General features: G+C 40.8%; 1 protein-coding gene across 1 annotated transcript in view; it reads right to left on the bottom strand.

The window, feature by feature from the left end:
* Positions 1 to 449: 449 nt before the first annotated feature.
* The window catches only part of MUC2 (mucin 2, oligomeric mucus/gel-forming), a 98057-nt gene continuing 71725 nt past the window's right edge, over positions 450 to 26781 (bottom strand). Inside the window, 17 exon segments of the mRNA XM_059721337.1 lie at positions 450 to 928; positions 2303 to 2432; positions 4728 to 4767; positions 8356 to 8484; positions 10355 to 10456; positions 10990 to 11112; positions 11827 to 11867; positions 12483 to 12587; positions 14129 to 14309; positions 14687 to 14718; positions 14827 to 14927; positions 15672 to 15741; positions 17959 to 18137; positions 18663 to 18870; positions 19039 to 19222; positions 21080 to 21327; positions 22045 to 22219. Of these exon segments, the coding sequence (XP_059577320.1) occupies positions 667 to 928; positions 2303 to 2432; positions 4728 to 4767; positions 8356 to 8484; positions 10355 to 10456; positions 10990 to 11112; positions 11827 to 11867; positions 12483 to 12587; positions 14129 to 14309; positions 14687 to 14718; positions 14827 to 14927; positions 15672 to 15741; positions 17959 to 18137; positions 18663 to 18870; positions 19039 to 19222; positions 21080 to 21327; positions 22045 to 22219 (2310 nt within the window). The 3' untranslated portion in view covers positions 450 to 666.

Raw genomic sequence — 26781 nt, 5'->3', positions numbered from 1 at the left:
TATTGGAATAAAAGATCCTTGCATGTTGGATTCTCAAGACCAGACCTCTACAGATTTTAGCCCCTTCAGCAGTGGTTCTCAACCTTTTGAAACTCAAGCAGCCCTTGTTAGACTCAAGGTGCCCTTCAGACAATATCAGTTCTTGGCTTTCATTCATTTCTGGACTATGGAAACACAGATAAATCCCTCTGTTGCAGCAGGTCTGAGTGTTTTCGATACTATAGACTCCTATTTGAAATCTCTAGGTTTAACATGTGAATCATCTGTAAGTGGCACCAGGTGGCACCCCAGGGTGTTTGGGGACCCTGATTAAGAATCACTGCCTGCCCCAGAGGGCAGGAGATGTCTCTTTTCATGTGGAGAAGTCCCTTTCCTTTTCATTTCCCAAATGCTCAGGCATGCAGATGAATAAAAACAGAGCCCTTGCTTCTGATGTATGTCTTTAATGATTTAAAGCAAAAGCAGACAATGCAAAACTAAATAGAAGACTATGTGCCTAAAGGAAGATTTTCTCTCATTTTTATACACAAATAAATAGAGTGCAACAAGGGCTTAGAAGAGAGGGAGGTGGAAAATGGAAAGCACTGAATTACTCTTGGAAAATTACAAAGGTCTACTACAGTCTCTTCTTGCCCCTCTATCAGTGTGTCATTATGTTCATCTCCTTCACTTCACTGGTCTCTGGATGGCTCTTCTGATGCGTTTCACTGCAGTCTCTCTGTCCCCTTCCACTAACAGTTGCTGGGTCTTTTTAGACCCTTCTGGTACATCACAGATAGTGCCTTGACATTCACAATGCTCCACGTGCACATACTCATGGTTCACCCTTTCTCCATCAGGGCACTGTAGCATAACTCTCCTTCTGCTAGTTATCGACTCCCTGCAGCAAGTGCACTTGTGGTTCATGGAGTTGGCCTCAGCAGAGTATCTGTTTGTTAGTATGGACAAAGATACCTTTACCCATTGTTAGACATTAGTATGCAGTATAAGTGTCTTTTTTTGGTGAATAAGCTACTGTAAGGAATTAGGAATAATAAGCAAAATAACCTTTAACCATGTGTATCGGAAGAGCAGCTGCTTTAAAGCTAGTGGGGCATCACAAGCAAAATCCAATTTCATTTAATGGATGACCAAAGTGCAGCTTGAGACACTCTCTAAGGTACCTAACTATTGTATAGGAATGATTCTGTTTCTCCTCTGTGCACATAAGTGCTCCTGTCCTATGAACAGGGAGACATTTGGACATTTTGGATGGTGGCCCTATTCCTAGAGTCCGGGCACTTGCACAACCAGAGAGGTAATATAATCATGTCTACTAAATGGAAGTCCAGGAGATTTGGGCACTTAACTCCCTTAGACTCCTTCTGAAATGTCCAGCCTTGATGACTCTTAAATTCTTTCTGCTCACAGCAGATCAGATGTAGAATAGCTAGCTGCAATACAAGCTTCCCTGAATCAGCACATCCCTGACCATTAAGCATCCTGTATTAGATAATTGTTTTTTATGCTGGGGCCATATTTTTGTTATTTTTCTAACCAGTGTGAAGTCATTATTGGGATGTGCAGGCACTTTTGCAATAGTACCAGTCCCCCTGGACAAATTTGGATCTGTTTTCTTTGTTGATTAAGTATATGTTTTTCTCCATAAAAGGGCTGTTGACTGTACTTTATAGCAGATGGAAAATGATAGTTTAATTGGAAAACGTGTATTGTTTTTGAAATGTATTAAAGCAGTCATCCTCCAGGTATATGCATCTCAATTATCTTTTGCATTCCCTTTCCAGCACAACATTAATTCCATTACTTTAATCATACACAGACTTTTAACAAATGTGGGTTTTTTTCAGTTTGCTATACACATGTGCACCTTTGAACTCCTCTTAGAAAGTGAGTGCATGTGTCTGCCTCTTTTTCTCCCCAACTGTATATGTTAAATTTTTAAAAGCAGCTTCTCTGCTCATGATCAGGCCTCATTAATGTTTGAGTTCATTACCATTATAGGAAACATCCCAAGCTGTACCATACGCAAGCTGTTCTAATACGAATGACAAGTGAACTGGCTCTCACTTAATAGTCGAGAAGGCATCATCATGAGTCTGGGGCCAGAGATCCCTTTGCTATGGACCTTGTTTCTAAAATGAATAAACCGTTCAGTCACAAATTTCAGTACCTGTGATTCTGAGAGCTGATTCAGTTCCAGATCTCCCACTGTTCTTCAACTTGGCTATGTATTGTCCCTTTTATATAAACAATCTGTATGCCAGTTAAATTCATGTCTCATTGTCCAGTTCAGTTTACTTACAGTGAGTAGGTTCCACATGTTCCCTCACACTGAGTCACGTTGACTCTCCCCACAGAAATACAGCCTTGGTGCATGATATAGTCCATAACTTGACTGATAGAACATGATGCTGGGGTATCATGAGGTATGCCTGTTGAATAGAAGTGTGGTAAAGACCCTCTGTGAAATGGCTGCAAAACTACCTTGGTGTTTTAACATAGGCTGTGTCATCAAAAAAAAGCTGTTCTAAAAAAACAAAAACTGTCTTTGGGAATAAATTCTATGCACTTTAGTTATCTAGCAAGTTCAAACATTTTAGCACTTAGCATTATCCCTTATACCCTCCATGATTACTTGAAAATACTTTCTAAAGTATTTGCTTTAATCCAGTTTCTGGTATAGGGACTATAGTGTATAGATAAAAGGAGTCAGATAAGATACCTATAGGGGTTCCATCTGCTCTTAGTATGAATTATAAGTTTTAGAACAGGGGTGGCCAACATGTAGCATGTGCACAATAAGTGGCATGAGAAGTTTCTTTGTGTGGCAAGAGGTAGATTGTATTAGGAACAGGCAACACAGAAGCAGATAGAACAGGGGGCAGAAAGAAGAGCAGCAGATCAGACAGGGGAAGGGGATTAAAATGGTACTCAGGGGGCACATCTATACATGCCTATTAATGTGCAGCAATAAGCACTGGAACTTATTGCTCCAGAGCTTATTAATGCCACGCATGCATCTGCACGTGCACCCAGGATCACAGGACACTGAGCTGAAGCAGAGCAGCCCTGACAGGCAGAGGGCTCCAGGGGTCAGCCTGCCAGCCTGGGGAAGCTCCACCCGGCTCAATGTGCTGTTGAGGGGCTGGCTGGGGCATGAGGATTCTTCAGTGTGGGACTAGCTAGCAAGCAGCCGCCTCACTGAAGCACCCTTGTGCCCTGGCCAGTCCCTCCAGAGGCTACACATGTGCTGCTGCAGTTTTCTAGTCTGCAGCAGGATAGTATTTACAAGTAAATTAGTTTACTCCAGCCTAATAGGAGCACATGTGTAAACACCAAGACATTTACTGAATAGCTAATTAGTCAACTGTGCAGTAAACGTCTCGTGTAGATGTGCCCAGGGAAATCGGGGCTAATTAGTGGCACACCTGTCAAAGAGGTTGGACCCCACAATTATAAACTACCTTCTGAACATCCCCCCCTATTAGGCATACAGCAAGGCAAAGAAATTATAAAAAAGTTAGGAAAAAAATTAATGGTTTGTTCTACTAAATTATTTGAGTTTATACAAAATAAATGTGAACCCATGCATACATGTGTGAATGGTTTTGTGGAGGCTGAAGAAGGAAAAGCAATGGCTTCTTAACCAGTGATTTTAGAATCTACACATGTGCATCTACACATGCCAATTTAAGGTGCATTAGCCAATTTTAAGGTACATTAAGAATGAGGGTCTACGTGTTCACACCCTTAATGCACCATAAAAATGGCAATTTTAGGCTCTTCGCACCTAAATTTGATACCTGTGAAAGCAGGTATCAAATTTATGTGTGAATAGCAAGACTGCCTTAATGCACACGTAGATGCACTAAGACACATAAATGCTATGTATGTCAATTAAAGTTAGTCCCAAGTCAGTGCATATACCACATTAATGCACCTTACTGTGTGCATGTGTATACAGGTGCCTACGTCACCTTAATTCCACATCAGGCAAATACACATTAAATTTAGGCATATGTAAAAACATGTGTATGCACACCCATTGATTACCTGCTAGGTGATATCAACATACCACAAAAATACTATTAGTATCAAAATCACTAAGACCGAAGTTTCAGCCAGCCAGGCCTAGCACGCCAGTTATTAGAGATGTTTAAAAGAAGCTGCTGGAGAGACTTGGCACAGAGTTGTAATGCCAAAGAGAAAACTACTAGTCCTTATTTAGGCACTTCTCAGACCTTCCATATTGTAATGGACTGAAACTGAGCTGCCCTATATCGTGATCTCACCCACTGAGGAAGGAAATTCAGAAAGAAAAAAAAAAGTCCCTAAGCTTTAAACAAAGATGTGAACTTGATTAAGAAAGCACTATCATTCCTTTTCCTGGCCTGTCTCAACAGGCAATTTTGAATCAAACCCCATTCACTGATGTGCTACTTTACTAATTCATTCCACAGTAGTCTTGCATTTTTACTACATATCACCTAAGATTTGTTATGTACGAATAGTGAGCTTTTGTCTTCCTAGACTGAAAGCTCATTGGGAAAGTGGTGCTCTAAGTGCTCGTAAAAACAGCTAAGGTGAATATATATATAGTTAGTTAGTTAGTTAGTTAAATACATATTAGCAATTGCATCAGTTCTCAAAAAGAAAAACTGGTCCATTTTAAAGAAAACTGTTTCTGTTTTGTAGTGGACATATGTTTGCTGAGCAGTTGTACTCACATGTTTTACAGCACCCGTTAGGTAGGTAGGAAATAGTACCCTGGGAGAAAAAATGGAAAAAAGTCAATACTATCTTTCTGCATTGTGGAATTTTGTACAACCCCCACACTGCCCCAGAAGAACAGAATTATTTCCTCCATGCTTGCAATTAGTAGTTGAAACTATAAACTATGATACAGTATAAACTAGAATAAGAGTCTTCTCTCTGGTCTTACAGCCTAAGACCTACAGAGGCGGTAGTCATGGGGGACCTAAACTACCCGGACATCTGCTGGGAGGCACAGACAGCAAAGTCCCACCGCTCACGCAGGTTTCTAACCTGTGTACAGGACCTCCACCTGACACAGGAGGTACACGGTCCCACTAGGGGGAATGCCATACTGGATCTGGTATTGGCAACAGGAGATGACATGATAGGGGACCTCCAGATCGGTAGCCATTTGGGAGACAGTGATCACCTAATAATAGAATACATCATAAGACATTGAGTGGGTAAGGTAACTAGTAGGGTGAAAGTGCTAGACTTTAGGAAAGCTGATTTCAATGAACTCAGGGGATTAGTCAAGGACACACTGCAGAGTAGGAGATTTGAAGAAATGGAAGCCCAAGAAGGGTGGCTGTGCCTTAAGGAAACGATCCTTCGGGCACAAAGCAAGACGATCCCCAAGCGAGGCAAAAGAGGGAAAGGGGCCAGGAGGCTTCCCTGGCTGACCAGAGAAATCCAGGGCAGCCTAAGGGACAAAAGGGGAGCACATAAAAAGTGGAAACAGGGAGAGATCACCAAAGATGAATATACCTCCTCTGCTCGTGCTTGTACGGAAGCAGTTAGATGGGCCAAAGCTACCATGGAGCTGAGGATGGCAACCCAAGTAAAAGACAACAAGAAATTGTTTTTTAGATATATAGGGAGTAAAAGGAAGGCCCAGGGAGGAATAGGACCCCTGCTAAATGGGCAGAAACAATTGGTGACAGACAGGGGGGACAAGGCTGAACTCCTCAACGAGTTCTTTGCCTCAGTGTTCCTAAGTGAGGGGCACAACAAGTCTCTCACTGGGGTTGTAGAGAGGCAGCAGCAAGGCGCCAGACTTCCATGCATAGACCCTGAGATGGTGCAGAGTCACTTGGAAGAACTGGATGCCTTTAAGTCGGCAGGCCCGGATGAGCTCCATCCGAGGGTGCTGAAGGCACTGGCCGACATCATTGCAGAGCCACTGGCGGGAATATTTGAAAGCTCGTGGTGCACGGGCCAAGTCCCGGAGGACTGGAAAAGGGCCAATGTGGTCCCCATTTTCAAAAGGGGGAGGAAGGAGGACCCGGGCAACTATAGGCCAGTCAGTCTCACCTCCATCCTTGGCAAAGTCTTTGAAAAAATTATCAAGGCTCACATTTGTGAGAGCCCGGCAGGACAAATTATGCTGAGGGGAAACCAGCACGGGTTCGTGGCAGGCAGATCGTGCCTGACCAATCTAGTTTCTTTTTATGACCAGGTTACGAAACGCCTGGACACAGGAGGAGGGGTGGATGTCGTATACTTAGACTTCAGGAAGGCCTTCGATACGGTATCCCACCCCATACTGGTGAACAAGTTAAGAGGCTGTGACTTGGATGACTACACAGTCCGGTGGGTGGCAAATTGGCTGGAGGGTAGCACCCAGAGAGTTGTGATGGATGGGTCGGTCTCGACCTGGAAGAGTGTGGGCAGTGGGGTCCCGCAGGGCTCGGTCCTTGAACCGATACTCTTTAATGTCTTCATCAGCGACTTGGACGAGGGAGTCAAATGTACTCTGTCCAAGTTTACAGATGACACAAAGCTATGGGGAGAAGTGGACACGCCGGAGAGCAGGGAACAGCTGCAGGCAGACCTGGGTAGGTTGGACAAGTGGGCAGAAAACAACAGAATGCAGTTCAACAAGGAGAAATGCAAAGTGCTGCACCTAGGGAGGAAAAATGTCCAGCACACCTACAGCCTAGGGAATGACCTGCTGGGTGGCACGGAAGTGGAAAGGGATCTTGGAGTCCTAGTGGACTCCAAGATGAACATGAGTCGGCAGTGTGACGAAGCCATCAAAAAAGCCAATGGCACTTTATCGTGCATCAGCAGATGCATGACGAATAGGTCCAAGGAAGTGATACTTCCCCTCTATCGGGCGCAGGTCAGACCGCAGTTGGAATACTGCATGCAATTCTGGGCGCTGCAATTCAAGAGGGATGCGGATAACCTGGAGAGGGTCCAGAGGAGGGCCACTCATATGGTTAAGGGCCTACAGACCAAGCCCTACGAGGAGAGACTAGAGAAAATGGATCTTTTCAGCCTCCGCAAGAGAAGGTTGAGAGGCGACCTTGTGGCTGCCTATAAGTTCATCACGGATGCACAGACGGGAATTGGTGAGTATTTATTCACCAAGGTGCCCCCAGGGGTTACAAGAAATAATGGCCACAAGCTAGCAGAGAGCAGATTTAGACTGGACATTAGAAAGAACTTCTTCACAGTTCGAGTGGCCAGGGTCTGGAACGGGCTCCCAAGAGAGGTGGTGCTCTCCCCTACCCTGGGGGTCTTCAAGAGGAGGTTAGATGAGCATCTAGCTGGGGTCATCTAGACCCAGCACTCTTTCCTGCTTATGCAGGGTGTCGGACTCGATGATCTATTGAGGTCCCTTCCGACCCTAACATCTATGAATCTATGAGTCTACAGTAGAATCTGCTGAAAAATACAATTATTTGAAGGAAAAGCTCAAGACATATGACATTCACCTCAATTATTTAGCAACAATTCCACAGTTTTATATATGAGCTCTCTGTATATCCCAACACTTTAGACTGAAAGGGTTTCTGTACACAAGCTGGGAGGCTGCTCTGGCACCTGTAATTACAGTGCGTTGGAGCAGACTCAATTAACTGAGTCTGCTGGAGTGTAGTAATTACTGTGCTCCAGCCAGCCTCTGTGTGCCATTCATCAGTGTTCCTTTGCTTCAAAATGGTAGTGGGGGCATGTAGGGTTTTGCCAGCTAGCCTGGCTCAAATCAGTCCTTGAGCTCTTTAATCAGCAACAGTCTTTCTCTGGGCTCAGAAACACAAACTATAATGCCCTGGGTTCTTCTGCTTCCCAGGGCTCAGCAGACCCTTTGTGTCATCAGCAAACAATCCACATGAACTCACCTGTAGCATGCCTAACAATGCAAGCTTCACTCCCAGCCAGGTTTAGTTCTCACCTTCTTGCAGCCACTGTAATTAAAGTGCCCTCTTCCCAGAGTGCATATAAAAATGTCCAAAGTGGGTGTGTTTAAACCTTGGCCTGTTCCTTGCAACTACTCTGTCTACATGGCACTCAAGAAATTTGCTGCCCTTTGATCTGACAGAATATAAAACGTTAAGACATTATAGATGACTATTTTGAGGCTATGGGAAGATAATTGCCAACTAGAAACTTCAATGTACATGTAGTAGATGAACTATGGGCCCCTGCGTGGATGGCAGCTTGCTGAAGATAATTTAATAGAAATAGTAATATTAGCATTTCTGATCAGGGATTTAATACTTTTAGTAAAACCTAGTATGGCCTCTCTTGCTACTGTGGTGGCTACATCAAACTAAAATGAGAACTGAGGGTGAGCATTTTGCATTTACTTACAGGCTTACAGTTCTGCTCATTGAATGGTTGGCAGGTAATCTTCGAGGTGGAGGAGATGAACTGGTCATGGAAATTCACACAACTATAAAGAGTGCAGTTGTCTCTTGGATCATTTTTGATTTCAGCAGGCTATATAAAAATGGGAATAGCAGAGAGAAATTGAGAAATGACTCTGAAATCTTCTTATCCTCCAAAAGTGACTTCCTTCTCATATCTCAGTCTATAGACTGTAGATACACAACTGTACTGGCTTAGAGAGGGATATATCTGCATTCTGAAGTTGCGTTGATTGAGGTGATCTCTATATTTCTATAAGGAATTTCTCTTGAGCTAAGTGCACACATGCACACTCAGGGTCTGTGAAACGGGCCATATTCAATTTGGATTTGGATTCAGCCTGAATCTGGGACTGTGATTCAATTAGTTGATTCGGATCACTGTCCCCAATTCGATTCGGCCGAATCTGAAGATTCGATGCTGATTTGGAGAATCAGTGATTTGGCCATAGATTCAGCTTTAAATGTTTTTTCTACATACCTCGAGATACCAGGCACAGCTTGTGAATGCTGCAAAGCTGGCGCAGATGGAGCATCCCACAGGAGCATGGGGGGTGCCCCCATGTGATCAGTGGCGAACCTGGAAGTGGTTCTGGGTCTGCCGCCGAGCACGTGGGCCGCCCCCCCCACCCTCCTGGCTCAGCAATCATCCATGAGGTGACCCCGGTTGCTCCCCCACAGACTCAGGAGGCACCAGTCGCCAAGCCAGAGGGGCATGGGGGGTGGGGGGGGAGCCTGGCACGCTCCCTAGTGGACCCAGAAGTGGACCGGAAGTGCTTTTGGTCCAGTTCCAGGTCTCCTGCCGAGTGTGCTGGAGAGCCCCCCCGTGCTCCTGTGGGACGCTCCATCCGCCCCAGCATCGCAGCATTCATGAGCCACCTGGTACCTTGAGGTATGTAGAAAAAACATTTAAAACTGTCTATATCTGAATCACTGAATCTTTCCAAATCTCTCTGAATCAATTTTGAGGGTCATGATTCAATTCAGAGAGATTAAAGGGTCTCCTGATTCAATTCGAATTTGGAGATTCAGTCACTGAATCGGGCCAAATCTCCACCGAATTGAATCAGGGACTGAAGCTTTGCACAGCCCTAATACACACACACACACACAATAAGTGCCATACTGGATCAGACCTACTGTCCATATACTGTAGTCCACTATCTTTGTCTCCAACAGTGGCAGAAGTGGATGCTGTAGAGGGAGAGCATTGAACCAAATATCTCTAGAATGATCTATCCCCGATTCATTACCCTCCCCAGCATCTACCACTATAGGTTTAGAGATGCCAAAGGAAACATCTCTAACCATTCTGTTCAATATCCATTAATAGATCTATCATCCATGAATTTATCCAGTCCCTTTTTGAACCTGGCTAGCTATCCACCTCCACCACCTCATAAGAATACACACACACACACACACACACACACACACACACACACACACACACACTCACTCTCTCTCTCTCTCTCTCTCTCTCTCTCTCTCTCTCTCTCCCTCTCTCTTGCTCCCTGTTTGGGAGCAAGGAAACTCTGGAGTCAATGAAAAATGACTGAATGAGATTTTGATTACAGAAGGACCAATGAGCATACATCAAATAAGAAGAACCCAAAAAAGCCTCTCCCCCCTCAAAACAAAAATCATTCATATTTAAGCTTTTACCAGTATTTTCCTCTTCCTGGAGAGGAAAGAAACAGTCTGGAATGGTTCTTCTCATAATATTTCTGACTTATCATACCCAAAAGATTCTTCTAAAAAAGTCTGAGTTCCCAAGTTCTCCAGGCAAGAGAAATTTTGATAACTGAATCCGATCAGCCTCTGAAACTTCATGATCTTTATCTTGCCTCACTAATTGCTATGTCTTTCCTCTGAACACATGCTTTAAGGAAGACAAGGATTGTTACACGTCTAGTACACCATTTACATCAGAGTACACTTACACTCAAGATGAGGACATTGCCACCTGATGTTTGCATGACACATTTTGTCTGGATACACGTTCCACAGCACTCACCTTTTGCAGGCTTACTAAGTTCATATCCCTTTAAAAAAAAAAAGTTAAAAGCTTTTTTTATTAAATAAAACAAACTAATAATACCAGCACCATATTAAAGGATTGTCTCAGGGAAGCCAGCCAAATGGCAGAACTGATTATAATTTTAAAGATTATTTAGAGCAGTTGGTTTCTGCAATGGAAAAATCAACAGGTAAATATAAAAAAGATTTTAAAAATCTAAGTATAAATAAAAGTAAGATATAAACACAGCTATTATAATAGATATGTTTAGTCTTTGAGTATCTATTTATCTCCAAAGCACTTTATAGGTATTTACTAAGTAATTGTCACAATATGATTATAAAGCTTTAAGCAACATATATCAAGCATCATTATTCTCCACTCCACCTTTTTTTTTAAAGAGAAAGAAAACTAATTGCCAAATAAATCACTGTTAGAGCTAGAAGAGAAGCTCTATGAATTCCTAGCTCCCAGACCCTTGCTTAAATCACACCTCTCTCAATCATGATTGTGTTTTTCAGAAAAATATCAATATTTACACAAACAAATCTCTCTTACTTGATCACATTTTGTGTTACATGGAAGAGGTTCACATGAGATGATATTTAGTTCAGTGCTGTTATCCATATGCTCAGTGCATTTACATTTTTGACACTTATCCTTAAAGACTGGACGACCGGGCTAGAATAAAAAAAAAAAGAAAAAACAGGAAAAAAAAAAAAGCCAGAATCCAGGTATTAGCAAGGTGCAATGTGTCAGCCATTTCCAATGTCTAAAATCACTCTAAAATAAGCAGCTACTAGGAAAACATATTGTAGATGCATAGGAACTGATAGTCAACAGTTTTATGTAAAGAGCTGGACTTGTGCAGGTAAAGTGGGTAGTTTAATACCTAACCTAGTTTAGTGTTTCTATTGAAGCCCTAGATGATGAAGGTGTACCAAGCTCTTAAGGTAACAGGCACCTTTTAAAAGCCCACAAAATAACAGATGAAGTTAAGAGAACAGTATGAGGTATATATCAGTTCAGAATATGACTTTTACCCAATTCTTTATAGTTTTGACAATGGTGCATTGAAACAGAGCAACGGAGTGCTGACATTAAATGTGCACCGTTTTCGGTATACGATCATTTTATATTAAGAACAAATATATCCCTGGTTCTGCTACTTGGAAACAGCATTTTTGTGATATGTAGCAACTTTTTCCAACAGGTTTTAGGCTCTATGTAACTGATACATCTACTATTGCAATCTGAGTGTCTCTAAAAATGGACTGTATAAGAGGCAACCTGCTTCAAAGCCCCTCTGTTAAAGGATGTTGTTGGGATTCACATGTATGAGTCCCTCATATGGTTTCATCCAACAATCCCTTATGCAAAGACATGGGGACTTACCTGGTACTCAGCAGCGTCGTATACACAAACTCTCTTGGAAACTGTGAAAAGAGATGGGAGTTTATAATTATGTGAACAACTGAAGTACTGAATTTTTTAATCCATGTCTTGGCCACTTCCTCCACAAAATATCATAAAACACATTCTAAAAAATATAGCCCAATCTCTCATCTTGTATTGCACCCTGTTCAAGTGTGACAAGGCACAAAATGTACCTGCCAAACAAGAAGTCTGTCTGGTTTGATAAATACAGCACAATATCTATATCCTAGGTTTTATACCCTACAAACCCCATTTGACAGATGCAAACTATTTCCTGCTCTTCTTGGGATGACATAGGGATGGTTCACCAGCTTTTCTTGTTGTGAATGCTCATAGGGGCATTTGATTATGGAGGCTTGAATGGGGAATGTAATCCTGGTCAAATCTCCCATTACCCTTACACAGGCATATAACCAGAAATATTTGACCTTGAACAAAATTACTTGACCTGCTTGCACTACTATTTCCTCAGCTGTTTCCTGGTTTACCCCTAGTAGAAACCTAGACAATACGATCAATTCTGCTACCCCTTCCAACAGACAAGCTTATACTATCCTCACTCCCAAATGTGAAGTGAAATACTGACTACAATATTATGCTGATAAAAGACTTACTGCACTTATACTGAGGACAGCACCCATCATGGGGAATAGAGGACTGAACTTCAAATCCTGGTTTACATATAGGTGGTTTGCTTATGCACAAGTTCGTGTTGCATCCTGAAAAGGGGAAAAGCCAAGAAAAATGTAGATTGATATATGTTTATAAGTTCTTGGTCCAACCATTTAGCAGAGCTGAGCTTCACAGGCTAATCTCACTTACCTTAGCCCTAATCATTTAGTATTTCAGCTAAAAAATAGAGTAATACAGAAACACTGTTTGCAATGGCACTTCTCATCCTACAGCTCTCTGATCTGAAATCTCTGCCTGCTCTGAGCTAGGAATGGGTTGATACTGCCTTGTATACCTGCTGCCTTTGGACCATGAGTCCCAGTTCACCACTTTACTATTATAATGCACAAGCTATGGATATATACACAATGAGACAGATTCATTCCCTCTCATGGAAGAATGTGCCATTTGAAATTCCCAGCACCAGTAAGGTCAGTTGCTCCCCTGTAATAGGATTCAAAGGAATGATAGTGGTGGTGCCATTATCTGCTCTTCCAAGGTGGTCTGAAAATCCACTGGCAGAAGCTACACCTAGAGGATGCATCAGAACAAGACATCTCCTTGGTAGTTCTAAACAGTTAGCACTGCCTCCTTTTGGGGTGGTGATATTTGGCACTAAGCTTCCTAGAGAAGAGAGGTTGTAGACTCCTTGCTCTGCAAATTACCTTCATCTCTATACACTTTGTATATGCCACATCCGATCCAGTGGAAGCCAGTAGACCTAGTTACTGAATGGTGGAAGATTCACTGGATGGTGAAGACCAATGTAGCATATAGCCATCACACATGAGAAAACTGTAACAGTGTACTATGCAGATTAATAATTGGAGAACTACTATGAGACCTTATCTCCAGGACTGCAATCAGCTATTGCAAAACAAAAAAACCAAGATCCATGTATTGTTCTACATTATATCATTGTGTCACACTGGACGCATCTACAAATGAAATTAGTGCACCTGAATAAACTCCAGCACGTTCATGCTCGAGTTTATTGCTTCCAGGTGCAGCATTTACATGTACACCCGAAACCATAGAGCATGGAGCTACTCTACCCTGGCTCAACATGCTGCAGAAGGGCTGGCAGGGGCATGGGAGTGTTCAGTATGGACCTAGTTGGCAGGCAGCCCCTGAACTGTAGCACCTTTATGCCCCAGCCAGCCCCAGGAAGCATCTACACATGCATTCCAGTGGAGTAAATAACTCTGCCATGGGATAGTACTTGTGTCAGACAATACTTTCGTATGGTGGAGTTAATTAATTTACGCCAGCCTAATAGTATGACACTTTACTGCAGAGCTAATTAGTCAACTCTGCTGTAAGTGTGTGTGTAGATGCCCCACTGAGTATGACATGACTCTGAACTCAAGAATTAAAAAAAAATCAGATTATTTTTTTCTGAACTGCAGCACAGCAAACTGTTAGTTCAAAAGCAGTGCATCCTTTAAAAAAGACCAGCTCCTTTTTGAAAAACATACATAAAAATATGATTTCCTGGCTCATCTAAGAATGTCTGGTGCTAGCCTCTTCAACTTTTTTCTGCCTTTCCACTTCCAAGGGACAGTAGAGTGCCAAAGGATGAACTTACTGCAGACAGTTTTGTTGCAACAAATGTCATTAGGGATGACTTCAACAACCTCATAAAAGCCTTCTCCAGTACATTGTGGCTTATTTTCTTGCGCAGCACATTGGCGAGGCTCACAAATGATGCCATTTCCACCATCCAGACAAGTGCAATTCTGACAGTCAAAGATAAATTTCTCCCCAAACTGTTACAAAAGATAGGAAAGAGAAAATGGATGAAAGGTCAATACTTAGAGAAAAAAAATTAAAATACAGCTATTTTATAAGGGACTATTTTATCAGTGTTATGTGTGTATTTATTTATGTATACATATCTGTCTTTGAGCATATGATGGAAAGCAAAACAGAGGAGCTATACATTAATTATACTTCTATCTGGAAACGTTATTAGTAGCTGTCTAGACAATATCTTCCATCAATCAGATTAAGCTAAGTATAAATCAAGGGTTTTAAAATTTGAGACACCCAATCAAGTAAAAGCCTGGTTGAAAATCTGGGGGTCTTCACAAAACATGGCATATTTGGATGAGACAAAAACAACTTGAAAGAAAAGTAAATGTACCTCTCGTGGTATATTATCTGGTCCAACACACCCTGCAGATAGAAAAAGATAAACCTTCGTTACCACTGATTTAACATGCTAATTCAAAACTAAAACTTACATAGCTAGACAACATCAAAAGATAAAGATAAAAAACGTACCACAGGTTTTTACACAGACATCCATACCAGGACTATACAGCATTGTCCCATTGGGGCAGAAGCAGCCTTCTGCTTTTTTGTTACTGTCTTGTTCTTCTGGGCTACATAGGATAGAAATTGCAGAAGACCACCATTATCAGCAGAGAGATACACAGATAATGGAAAGTTGAGGCAAATTTATTTTACTCAGAAAGATACAGGCAAAAGAAACGGTATCCATGAGATTTGTGGACTACAAGCAATCCTGTTTCAAGTCATAATTTATTTCATTTTGTACAGAAGCTAATTTAGTCATGTCAGAGGTGCAACAAGAAGATAAAGGTAGTTATTATTTTGATAGCTGGTTCAAAGTTTGTCTATAAGGATATGGATGCACAGCCTGGTTACTATAGAGTAATTTATCTTAGGTTTTACTCCCTAGTACGTTGACTCAGCAGTACAAAGCAGGTACTCAACCACCTCTCCCAAAGTAGCTGCCTGCAGTAGGTGCTATTATAGAATCTGGCCAGTAAGTGGAGGGCGGGGCAATTTGTATTGTGCAAATGGCTACCTTGGGCTAAAGCTGGGTACAGGGCTTGACACATTGTATGTTTTATGTAGTACATTTTCCACATAGTGAAGGAACTTTAATCTGGACTAGAGTAATTTTTTGTATAGTCGGGATGTGCTTCATGTGTTCACTCTATTTTGTTTGTGCAGTAAATTCCATTTACTACCAGGTAAAAGTGTTGTGTGCTTGTACTTTTAGAGACAATATTAAGATTTTAAAGTTTGGTTTCACTAATTTCTTTATGGGCTAGCTACCACTAAATAGTTTGCTACTTGGCAGAGAAGTAACTACTTACCTTGTTTTGCAGGTCTTTTCTTCAATAGGACCACATGCTCTATATTCTTTTTGTGATGGGCATTTAAGAGCTGGAAAAGAAAAGAAACAGAGAGAAGGGGGGAGCAATCAGTCAGGCCATCATATGGAGGCCCATTAAGTCAACCCCAGGAAACAGAACATTGACAACTATGCATTTTCCTATTTATGTTTGACAATCTTCAAACAAACACTGGAAACAAATAGATAAAGAATACCTCATTCAGTAGCACTGAAGGTCTAAATGAGAAGCATGGAAGTCAACTAATTTGAAGTTAACAGGGTAAAAATCCACCCATAACTCTCCACTAAGTACCTAGTTAATGTGGGGTCTCTGGGTGTTAAGTGATCTTACATAAAGTAACATGCACAGAAATGCCTTGTTCTGTTGTGTTGGGGCAAGACCAGGATTTGAGTTTTTAATACTGAATATTTTTGTTAGTTGGAATTTCTTAAGGACAAGTATTTTCAAAGGCGATTCTACTGTACCTACAAAGAAACTGATGCACCTGTTAAAATCATGCCTGCAAAATCTATGATTAGGGACCTACTGACGTCACAGCGGAAGTGGACTGCATATGGAAGCTCCTTTAATTTTGTAGGTTCCCCCATTTGCCTCCCCCACTGATTGGCAGAGAGGCCCCACTGTTCACTCCTGATCAGCAGGTAAGTGAAAATTGTGGTTTTAAATATGGCACTATTTTTACCTCCCAGACAGTCAGCATCAAGCAGAAGGACTGTCATGGCCCCTCAGCCAATCAGCAACCAGGCCCTGTGTGCAGGGGAACCTGCAAAATTAAAGAAGCTGCCGTGCAGCTCACTTCCGCTGGGAATTTGGTTGGTCCCTATATATGATCTATAAATGCAGGCATTTGTGCATGCTATTAGATGGTGTTTCAGGTACACTTAGTGCACATATACTTCTCATAGGTTCATCCATGGGCTCTTCAACTGAAAATTTCTCCAGCAAAATTTCTTGAACAAAGCCTGTGAAATTTTTTTTTTTTACTGTTATTAGAGATTCAAGCCAGATTCAAAGTTCCTCATTAGACAGGGTACTTAAGTGCACTTTAGCCACCTGGGTCCCAAAGAATGATTTCCCTTAGCCTTAGTGAGGAGCACTCATATTCAGAACTGGCCTGGAGCAACCACTTGTTCCATATGGCACTTACAGCTAAAAGAGAACCAGAAGTTAGGTGGCATTTCTTTCTTATCTAGCTCACATCTACTGTATTGGATTATCAGTGGTGCCAGTGCCTGCCCTTTGCAATCCTGTTTATATCTTCTGTTTAGGTAATGATAGCATAATACAAAATGCAAAAACCGTGCAAGCATCAGGAAACAGACCCCAAGATTCCCATATTCCAAGGGAGTGCCACAAGTGCTAGGGTTACGGAGGTAGTCTCCTTTATGTTTCCTCCCTGTACTGTTTATGTATTTCTCATGCATTAGAAAGGCATTGATTTAAAAGCAGAAATAAGCACACCAACAAAGACCGGAACACAGGATTCCCCTCCGAGTGGGTTATAGAGTCAGGCTCTTTCTTGTGTCTTCTTCTGATCCCATGACTCTTGCATACCTTGCTGCCCAGTGGCCCACCTTTAACAGGAAGGCTGGAGAATGCCCTCACTGAACCTTTTCTACAGTTCAGTGGTTAAGAGCATTCAGCTAGTGAGTGGGAGGTGTGCATTCAAATCACCTTGGGGGAGGAAGGTGTTACCCAGCTCTCCCATTTCCTTGGTGAACACTCTACCCATAAGATTATTAGTCAAAAAGTGGGTAATACCTATCTTTAGAAACTTCCTGTTCAACTAGCTCAGAAGTGGGATGGGTTGTAAGGAAAAAGAGACAAATAACAGATAGCTTGAAATTGTGAGAGCTCAAAAACATGCTTGTGCTTTAACATTTCCTGTTGCCTAGCTCTAAGTACCCTTTCTGAACCACCCTTTGTAGATGACCTCCAGTCTCCATTCTCTATATAGAGTCTCTATGGACCTGAATTATTCTTAGGCATCTCTGAAATCTCTTCTCTGACCATATAGGGATGAGATGCATCTAAATGGGTCATTTTGAATCTCTGCCCAGGACAGGCACTTAAACTTTAGATGAGGCGGTACCTAAGTCAAGGCGCTACTAAGATGCTTCAAATTCTGGCCACGGAGGACAAACCTCCCTAATTATCAGGGAAGATGTTAAAATAAGACCCAACAGGATTTCCAAACTAGTCAGGCTAAATGGCAATTCCTAACCCCTCCCCGTCTCCTACATACCACAGGTGCCCTTGGTCCGACTTCTCCAGTTAACGCAGAAACCCTGGTCAGCACAGATGGCAGCATAGATCTGCAAACTGGAGCACTCCAACTTAGCATTGGGAATAGTGCAGGTGTCGAACACACAGGCTGCATAGTATCTTTCAGGTTTGATAAACTTACGGCACTCCTCAAACAAGCTAGAATCAGAAAGATATATTAAGATTAGTTCCTGACTGGCCCATATGCAGCTCAATGTGCTTTTTTATGTCATAGAGTATATTTGTGTTCACGGAGATTTGAACAGGACTAATTGCTAAGAGATACATGGTCCATTAGAGTGCAGGCTTCTAAAACATTGACTTCAATTGTTCAACTATCCTCGCCACCAAAAATTTCATTTTTAGATTAGAGCTGGCTGAAAATTTTTCTCTTCTGGAGCCATGTTCTGAAAATGAATCAGAGGGTCTCCAGGGATGTAGAAGGGCCTGAGGAAGACTAAGAGCGCACAGAAGATTATGAGTATTCCAAAGAAGGCTGAGGTGCAACAAGAAGGTTGCAGAAACTAAAGGATCATAAAATGTGAACAAGAGATGAGGAAAAAGAATAACAAAAATAGAAAAAAATCTTGCTAGAGATGAGGAAACATTGTGGAGTGCTTGGAATTCAGAAATGCTGTTACATTTTAAAGGATAAAGGTCTGTGCATGCCCATGACATATTTACCTTCCCTTAATAAGGAGCTCGCAAAGTGCAGATGCTTTGCAGGCTGTTGTGACTGAGGGCGTAACCTTAGGTGCTTTTGTAGATGGTATGACTGAATGGCACTCTGGCTTGTTAGGGTCATTAACTTGCCACCTATCTGCCATCCTTTCACAATCTGATTCTCCATTGGGTAGCCTGCAGTCATCTGTTGGGTCGTTGTTGCAAATCCCTACAAACAGGAAGGGAATGAAGTAATAGTTGCACACAAATATCCAGCATAAAATGGTCCTTTATTTATTTCCACCAATCAGAGGATCGTATATTGAGTTTCTTACTGTTAGGGCATTCATTTAGCTTTTTATATTTAATTCTAAAAGGAGAAAAAATGCATCCTTACCACACTGTCCTTGGGTATTGTTGACAAACTGGCCGTATGGCATTCTAATAGAAAAGGCCAAGCCATTGTAGGTTATATTAATCTTAAGTTCAGGAATTTCCACCACCTGATTTATGCCTGATCCAAAGATTTTCAATCCAAATTTTTGGTAAGGTGTAGCTACCTCTTGTTGGTTTACAAGTACCTAATGTGCAAAGGAAAACAGAGAAGAGGCATATATTTTGTTTAACGTTTGTAAAAAGAATATATTTATCATTAAGGTGCATTGGAAATATAGCATAAAGGTAAATAATATTTGGGTTAGGGCTCCCATCTTCCTTGTTGTCTACATCTATGGGTTGTATGTTTCTATAGGCATGGCAACCAAGCAAGTCACTAGGCATGTCTACACATGCATTTTAATGTGCATTAGCTTATTTTGATGCGCATTAAAACATCACTTAAAAACATGCTATTTAGTTAATGTGCATTAAGACAGAATAATGCACATTAAACATCACTTAAAAACTAGGTGCCTGAACATGAATGCAGAGGCTGCTCCGATGCACTGTAATTACAGCACGTTACGTTGGAACAATTGAGTCTGTTGGAGGGTAATTATTACTGAGCTCCAGCAGCCTCCTGCATCTGGTGTATCAGTGTCCCCATACTTAAAAGTAGTGGCATGAGTGCTTGAACTAAAGCTTGTTGAACATGCTTTAGTTCAAAAGCCCCCACTGCCATTTTTAAGTGCAGGGATGCTGATACATGAGATGCTGTAACACTTTAATTAGATCAGCTCTTGGAGTCACTCTAATGAAAGTGTTGCCCCCCTCCACCTCATAGCACATGTAAAAGTGCCTCATGCTCTTTAGTTAATACACATTAAAACAGGATATTGCAGATTTTCCTAGTACCTCACAAGGTACTAGAAAATGCATGTGCAAAGCGTGCCCCCTGTGAAGTAAATATGATGAAGGATTCACAGCACATCAGTTATTCCACAGTAGCTTCCCATGTTCATGCTCTTGTGCTGAAGATGAAACATGGCAGCTTATGTCACAGTGAAAGAAAGAAAAACTTCCATGAGGTAAAAATGTACATGCAGGAGGTTAACATGAAGTAGAAAGCATGCTTAAATCCCCATAGCCCCATTAAATATAAGAGGAAATGCATAATAAATTTCCTTTGCAACAAGCTGAAATTCTCTTTCCTTCTTCAAAATGTTCCAAACACAGGTGATAACAGTAATATATTTGATCTATGCTCATTTGCTCATTATAAAATGAAAATGGAATAGAGGGAGAAAGCAAATGCATCAGTGACTTGTACAGAACACGGTGATATCTTATGTATCTACCTCTTATACTCTATGAGGCTAGACTACTTTGCCTCTTTAGAAAAGGAAAAGCATCCATGCCACAGCTCTGTCTTGAAACATCATACTGAACATTGAAATACATTTGATAATGACCTCACACTTGAAAAAATGAACTATACCAAACCATTGACCTACTAAGGAAACTTTTAGAAACATTTTGGCCCCAGAGTTTGATTTTTCATCTCTAAATTGAGATGTGTGTGTCCTCTTGTGCAAATTCCCAAATGATTCAATGGCCTTCTGTCTTTCCTCAGTTCTGCTTTACAAAGGACTAAGGGACTACTCTTGCTTATTAGAACTCCTTTCATATGCTACAAATGTCTTTCTTTAGGATATTACCCAACTTCAGAAGCTTCAAATTCATAAAACTATATCCCATTCTATGTGCTCAATTTAAATGGATACTTTCAATAACCCATATTTTAGAGAGATGGGGGATTGTAAAAATCTAACTATAGAAAGGGCAGAGATGTTATAATATTTAAATACATAGATGAAGTAGCTTTCCTATCAAAAGGAATCTATTTTTCCTATCGAAGACTGCATTATGTGCAGTGCATGGGACAATTGTTCCATGTGTGTAAGCATTACTACCAAAGTAATGAGCATATTGAGAAAATAATCTAATTAAGTTAGGGTACATCCAATGGACATCAGAATTACACATCACTCTTCAAATACCTCTACTTTGATAGGACTCATTTGGACTGTTGCTATGCGCACTTCCTGGGTCTCATGTTTCACAATGAGTGTGCGTGGACAGGAGACTGTATCTCGTGCATCACAGTGGTAATTGTCAATGTAGATCCCAAAATTGTCAACTGCCTTCTTAATCTCTTCAACCAGGATATATGTGCAATTCCCTTGATAGCTATAGGATACTCCATCAAATGTCATGTAATGTGGATCTCCCCAACCAGTGCAATAGCCTATCAAGAGAAGTTGAGTTAATTGAACTTTGCATGGAAAAAAAGCAGAATTTGAATCAGATTATGAACAAGGTTTGTAGTAACTGGAAGGACAATTTATCCTACGATTACTGGTGTTAAATAAGAATAAGAGAACCTGGGATTTTTTTTTTTTTAAAAAGCTAAGCTAAACAAATCAACTTAAAACTTGATTTAAACCGAAACTGGAACTTCTTTAAAATCTGAAGAAGCTGAACACTTTTTGCCTGGTTGTTCTTATTCTCTGTTTCTTGTGCTTCCTGATTTCAGATATGACGTGAAATAAAAACAAAACATTCTCTCAGAAAAACTATTTTTGCAATATTTCCACCCAACTCTGAAACAGGAAGTATCATTAATTTCACAAAAAGGCCGGTTAAAACCCCAGCCCAATTTCTGAACCAAAAGTTAAGTATCACTTCAAGCAGCTGGATCAAGATACATACTGAAAAGCTTGAGCCTATCTCAAATATAATCAGCTGAGGCCTTATAATAATACCATTCATCTAGGTGTGTAGTTCCTTCAAGCCTAGCTTTTGGCTAGGCTACTTTGATGCTGAGGTATAATAATTATATGCCTTGCTGGAGATATAAAGGGTAAAACTTGCGTAACATGCCTCTGCTACAAATACTGTAGCTCCTGTAAATAGTTTTGGTTCCTCAAAACATAAAAAAATAGCTAACCAATTCTTTACTTACAGTCACATTCCCAGTGCCAACAGCATCCATCTTTATCCATCACCTGCACAGGAGCAAGACCATTGCTGCATTTGGGCTTCACAGGTGGGACACAGGGTACTGGAATCGTCTGTAAGGTGTTATTGTCAATGCAGACTACCATTGTGCAGTTACACAGCCACCCAATTTTACCTACCTACATTTAAGGAAAAAAAGAAAAAAAAAGAGGAGACATAATAAAGCAATTAGTTTGATAAAGAAACGAATGAATTTACAAAGTTATAAAACTAGAAACATTACACTTGCTGACATATTTATTCCAAACAAATAATCTGAAAGTGGGAATAAAATACAGCATTCAGCACCATCATTTAAAATAGCCGATATGGGCTATGCCTAGGGTACAGACTACTAGTGTTTTTCTGAAGCAGTATTAATCATCCAAATACTGAATGGATCTCTTTGCATTTCCTGCGTCAAACATCACAAGCAACAAGTAAATATCCCCGAGCTAACTTTTCAGCCAGCTATCTTACATACTGTGTGGATACCTTTAAAAGTATTATGTATTAGCCTAGGATGGGAGGCAACTGCAGAGTGCTGGCTTAGAGTCCTGTTGGAGTAAACAAGCTTTATCATTCTATCTGAGCTGAACCCCTTGGTCTTTTGAGAGCAACACATGGTACCAGGAGTGGGGTACAAAGAAATATAGAAAAATGGAGCATCTCAGAATTCCAGATGAGTTAACGCTGTCTAGCAATGCAGCAGTGAACTGGAACAAGTTTAAGCAAAGCTTCACAATATATATGATGGCCAGTGGAGCTACAGAGAAGAATGATCTGCTCAAGGTAGCTATTTTTTTTAAATATAGCAGGCTCATAAGCTCTACAATAGCCTACAACTATCAGAAACAGAACAGAAAAGCTATGGCACAGTAATAGAACAGTTTGAGGAATACTGTATACCTAAACAAAATCTTTGGGTAGTATAATTTCCACCTAAAACAGCATAAAGAATGTAAGACAAAAGAGGAGTCTGTCAAAGACCTCAGACTGCTGAGCCAGACATGCAGCTTTGGAGAACTAAGAATCCGTGATCAAAGACCAAATAGTATTGGGTGTAAGGAATAACAACCCTCAGGAAAAGACTGCTAAAGGTTCCTGAGCTTAATTTGGAAAAGGCACTTAGAATGTGTCAAGCAGCAGAGATAACATATGCCAGGCTGCAGAAGCTGAAGGAAAAAACAGAACAAGCTGAACTAGACAGGATTATCAGACTGCAAAGACCTGAGGCAACACACAAACAGGAAGGAAGGGCTCAATATGAAGCAGGCAAGCAGAGGCCAAAGAAAATTGCTTGAAGAAACAGTGGTCAGCTGCAAATACTGTGGGGGTTACCAGAAACCCATGCAACTCCCTACATTTGGTCAGCATTGCAACAAATGCAAAAGATTCAATCACTGTGCAAGAGTTTGCAGAAAGGAGCAGGATGCATCACACCAGAAACAGTAGGTGCATGCTCTGTGCAATGAGGAAGAGAAAGAATTCCTCATTGGCACAATGCACGAAGTTGTTCATTCTTTTGAGGATTGGACAATCACTCTGGACACCAGTGAACTAATGGTAACTTTGAAATTACATACAAGGGCATAGCTCAATGTGATACCAGAATACATTATTCAAAAAATGAAAACTAAACCTGTGTACTATGAGAGTAAGAAAGTGAAACTTTGAGCATATAATGGGAACATGATTGCAACCAAAGATGTTTGTGCACTCCATGTTAAACACAAGGGTAGCATTGTAAACATTCAATTTGTAACAGTCTCAGGAATGCTAGTGCCAATTATTGGGTTGCAAGTGTGTAAAATTCTAGGTCTGATTAAGAGAATGGATGCCATTGAGGGACTAGAAAGCAAAAATATAGGAGAAGAGTTTTATGATGTGTTTCAAGGCATGGATCCTTGAGATTATGTCTGGATACTAAGTAAATGAACAGGTACATCAAAAAGGAGCATTTTCCCACCAGGGAAAAAGTTTTTGGCAGTATGGTAGAAGCTACATATTTTTCCACTTTGGATGCCTCTTCTGGGTTTTGGCAAGTTCTCCTAGAAAAGAATAGCACTAGATTGTGTACCTTCAATATGTCCTTTGGAAGGAATTGCTTTCATAGGCTTCCTTTTGGACTGTGTTCTGCATGTGAAATATTTCACAGAAAGTTGCAACAAACTGCTGAAGGTCCTGATGGAACTATGGTTTATACTGCTGATGTATTCATTTGGGAAAATACTATGGCAGAACATGACTTAAGGCTAAGAAAGGAACCAGAAATAGCTGACAGAGCAGGTTTGAAACTGAACAAAAAAAAATGCAAATTCAGGGTCAAAGAAATAACACATCTGGGAGAAAAGCTGTCTTGAGAATGGGGTGTAAATTGATCCTGCAAGGGTTAAAGCCATTACAAACATGCCACCCCCTACAGATAAGGAAGGAGTGCAAAGATTACTGTAAATGAGCAATTTTGTAGGGAAATATTGACCTATCTTAGCAGAGCAAACCAAACACCTTAGACCACTCGTACAAAAGAACGCTCAGTGGATATGAGAACATGAACATGAAGCCGAATTTAAAAACTTGAAGGAAAATATAATGACAGCTCTGGTATTAAAATACTATAACCCTTAAAGACCTGTTAAATTGTCAACAGATGCTTCTAAAGAAGGCATTGGAGGAGCTTTGCTTCAAAAACATGGGGAGAAAATGAGTTATCAGACATGCCACCCAGATTACAGAGACTTTTCTTTCAACTGCAAATGAATGATCTAGACATACAGTACACACCAGGAAAACATCTATTTATTGCAGATATGTTGTCCAGAGCATATAACCCAATAGAAAATGACCAAATTCCAGACTCAGACATAGTACATGTTAATGTAATGAAAAGGGTGATTCCTGTCACAAATAAAATATGGGCACTAAATTGCAGAAGCTACTGCTCAACACACTTCATTGCAAAAACTGATAACCACTATTGGTGCTGGTTGGCTTGGAGAACATATACCTAGCCCCTACTCTCAGTTCAAGGAAGAGCTGTCAGTACTGGTTGGCATTTTGTTCAGAGGCTCACAACTTGTTGTTCCAGCAGTGCTAAAGAAAGAGGTGTTAAATAGAATCCATGAGGGGCATCTCGACATTGAAAAATGCAAGAAGAAAGCAAGGGGTGCTGTATATTGGCCCAATATAAATAATGGCATAGAAGATACTGTAAAAGCTTGTAAAATGTGTCTAAAGTACGTATCTGGACAAAGAAAAGAGCCTATAATGGTCATGGAGGAGCCTATAGCTCCATGGTATCAAATGAACATTGATTTATTTATGCATGCAGGAAAAAATTATGTATTAGTGCTGGATTATTATTCTCACTATCCTGAAACTGGATTGCTCAAAAGAACAACAGAGCAACCCTTGTCATAACCCACATCAAATCAATTTTTGCTAGTTGTGAGAGCAAACAATGGACTTCAGTTCAACTGTCTTGATTTCAAAGAGTTTGCAAACAAATATAGATTCCATCACTTTATGTCCTAAATACCCACAATCCAATGGTCTGGTGGAAAATGGAGTACAAATAGTAAAGAAACTGTTTAAAAAAGCTATGGATTCACATACTGATGTTTACCTGTTACTCTTAAATTATATGAAACATGGATTGTCTCCTGCAGAAATGCTATTTAACAGAAAACTCAAAACCAGGCTGCCAAATCTTGTGGATCGTGCTCATCAGAATGAAAAGCAAAACATGGAAACATTTAAAAAATTCGACACTCAAACAAAAATGGTACTATGACAGGGGTTCCAGGGAGTTACCACATCTGCACAACAAAGCAATAGTTTCCCATCAAGTAGCTCCCAGATACTATAAAGTAGTCAAACCAGAAGGAACAGGTGACACTTACAGCTTGTAAAGGGGAGAAAAGAAGCAGCATCCTGAGATTCACCAAAGGAAACAGAGCCAACAACAAAGCAAGAAGAAATGACAGAGGAGATTGAAAATGACGCAGAAGTAGAGACATCTGAACAGGGAAACCAAACAAGAACTGAACCAATAAGGATTGAGAATGCAGAGAAACTTAGAAGACCACCTAGAGCTAAAAAGCCAACACAAAAACTAATAGAGACCTGTTAAAATGTGCTTTAACAAATGGGTTGAACTAAACTTCCAATGTTAGTATTACATGGATGGAATATGTTACATGTAAAGGGGGAAGAGGTGTGGATACCTTTAATAGTGTCATGTATAAGTGTTACATTGGCCAGGGAATGGGTGGGAGGCAACTGCAGAGTGGCTGATTAAGAGTGCTCTTTGAATAAACAAGCTTTATCATTCTACAAGCTGAACTCCTTGGGCTTTTGAGAACAACAAGGGTACCAATAGCAGTGAAACCAGGACAATCCAGGATTCCATGGAAGCTATACAAGCCCACCAAGGAACAGATACATACTGCACATCAGTGTGACTTTGTTGCTATGAGTAACCACACTTGGTAGATTAAAGTTAATTCAGATGTGTCTGTATGTGCTGCAGACACACCTCTCTGACTGTAGTGCAAACATAGCCTAAGCGTCTGGTGTGGTGATTCCAACCTAGTGAAACTTTGTAGGTATGTGCACCTTTTCAGAAAACATCCAGAGACTCCTAAGAATCAGGATATGACTAGAAGTAATTATACTGCTTGAGGTAGGTTTACTTGCTCGT

Source organism: Alligator mississippiensis, chromosome 2 (genome assembly GCF_030867095.1).
Source record: "Alligator mississippiensis isolate rAllMis1 chromosome 2, rAllMis1, whole genome shotgun sequence".
In the NCBI taxonomy this organism is placed as follows: domain Eukaryota; kingdom Metazoa; phylum Chordata; order Crocodylia; family Alligatoridae; genus Alligator; species Alligator mississippiensis.
The sequence above is the reverse complement of the archived record's forward strand: the minus strand, read 5'-3'. Positions and strand labels throughout refer to the sequence as shown.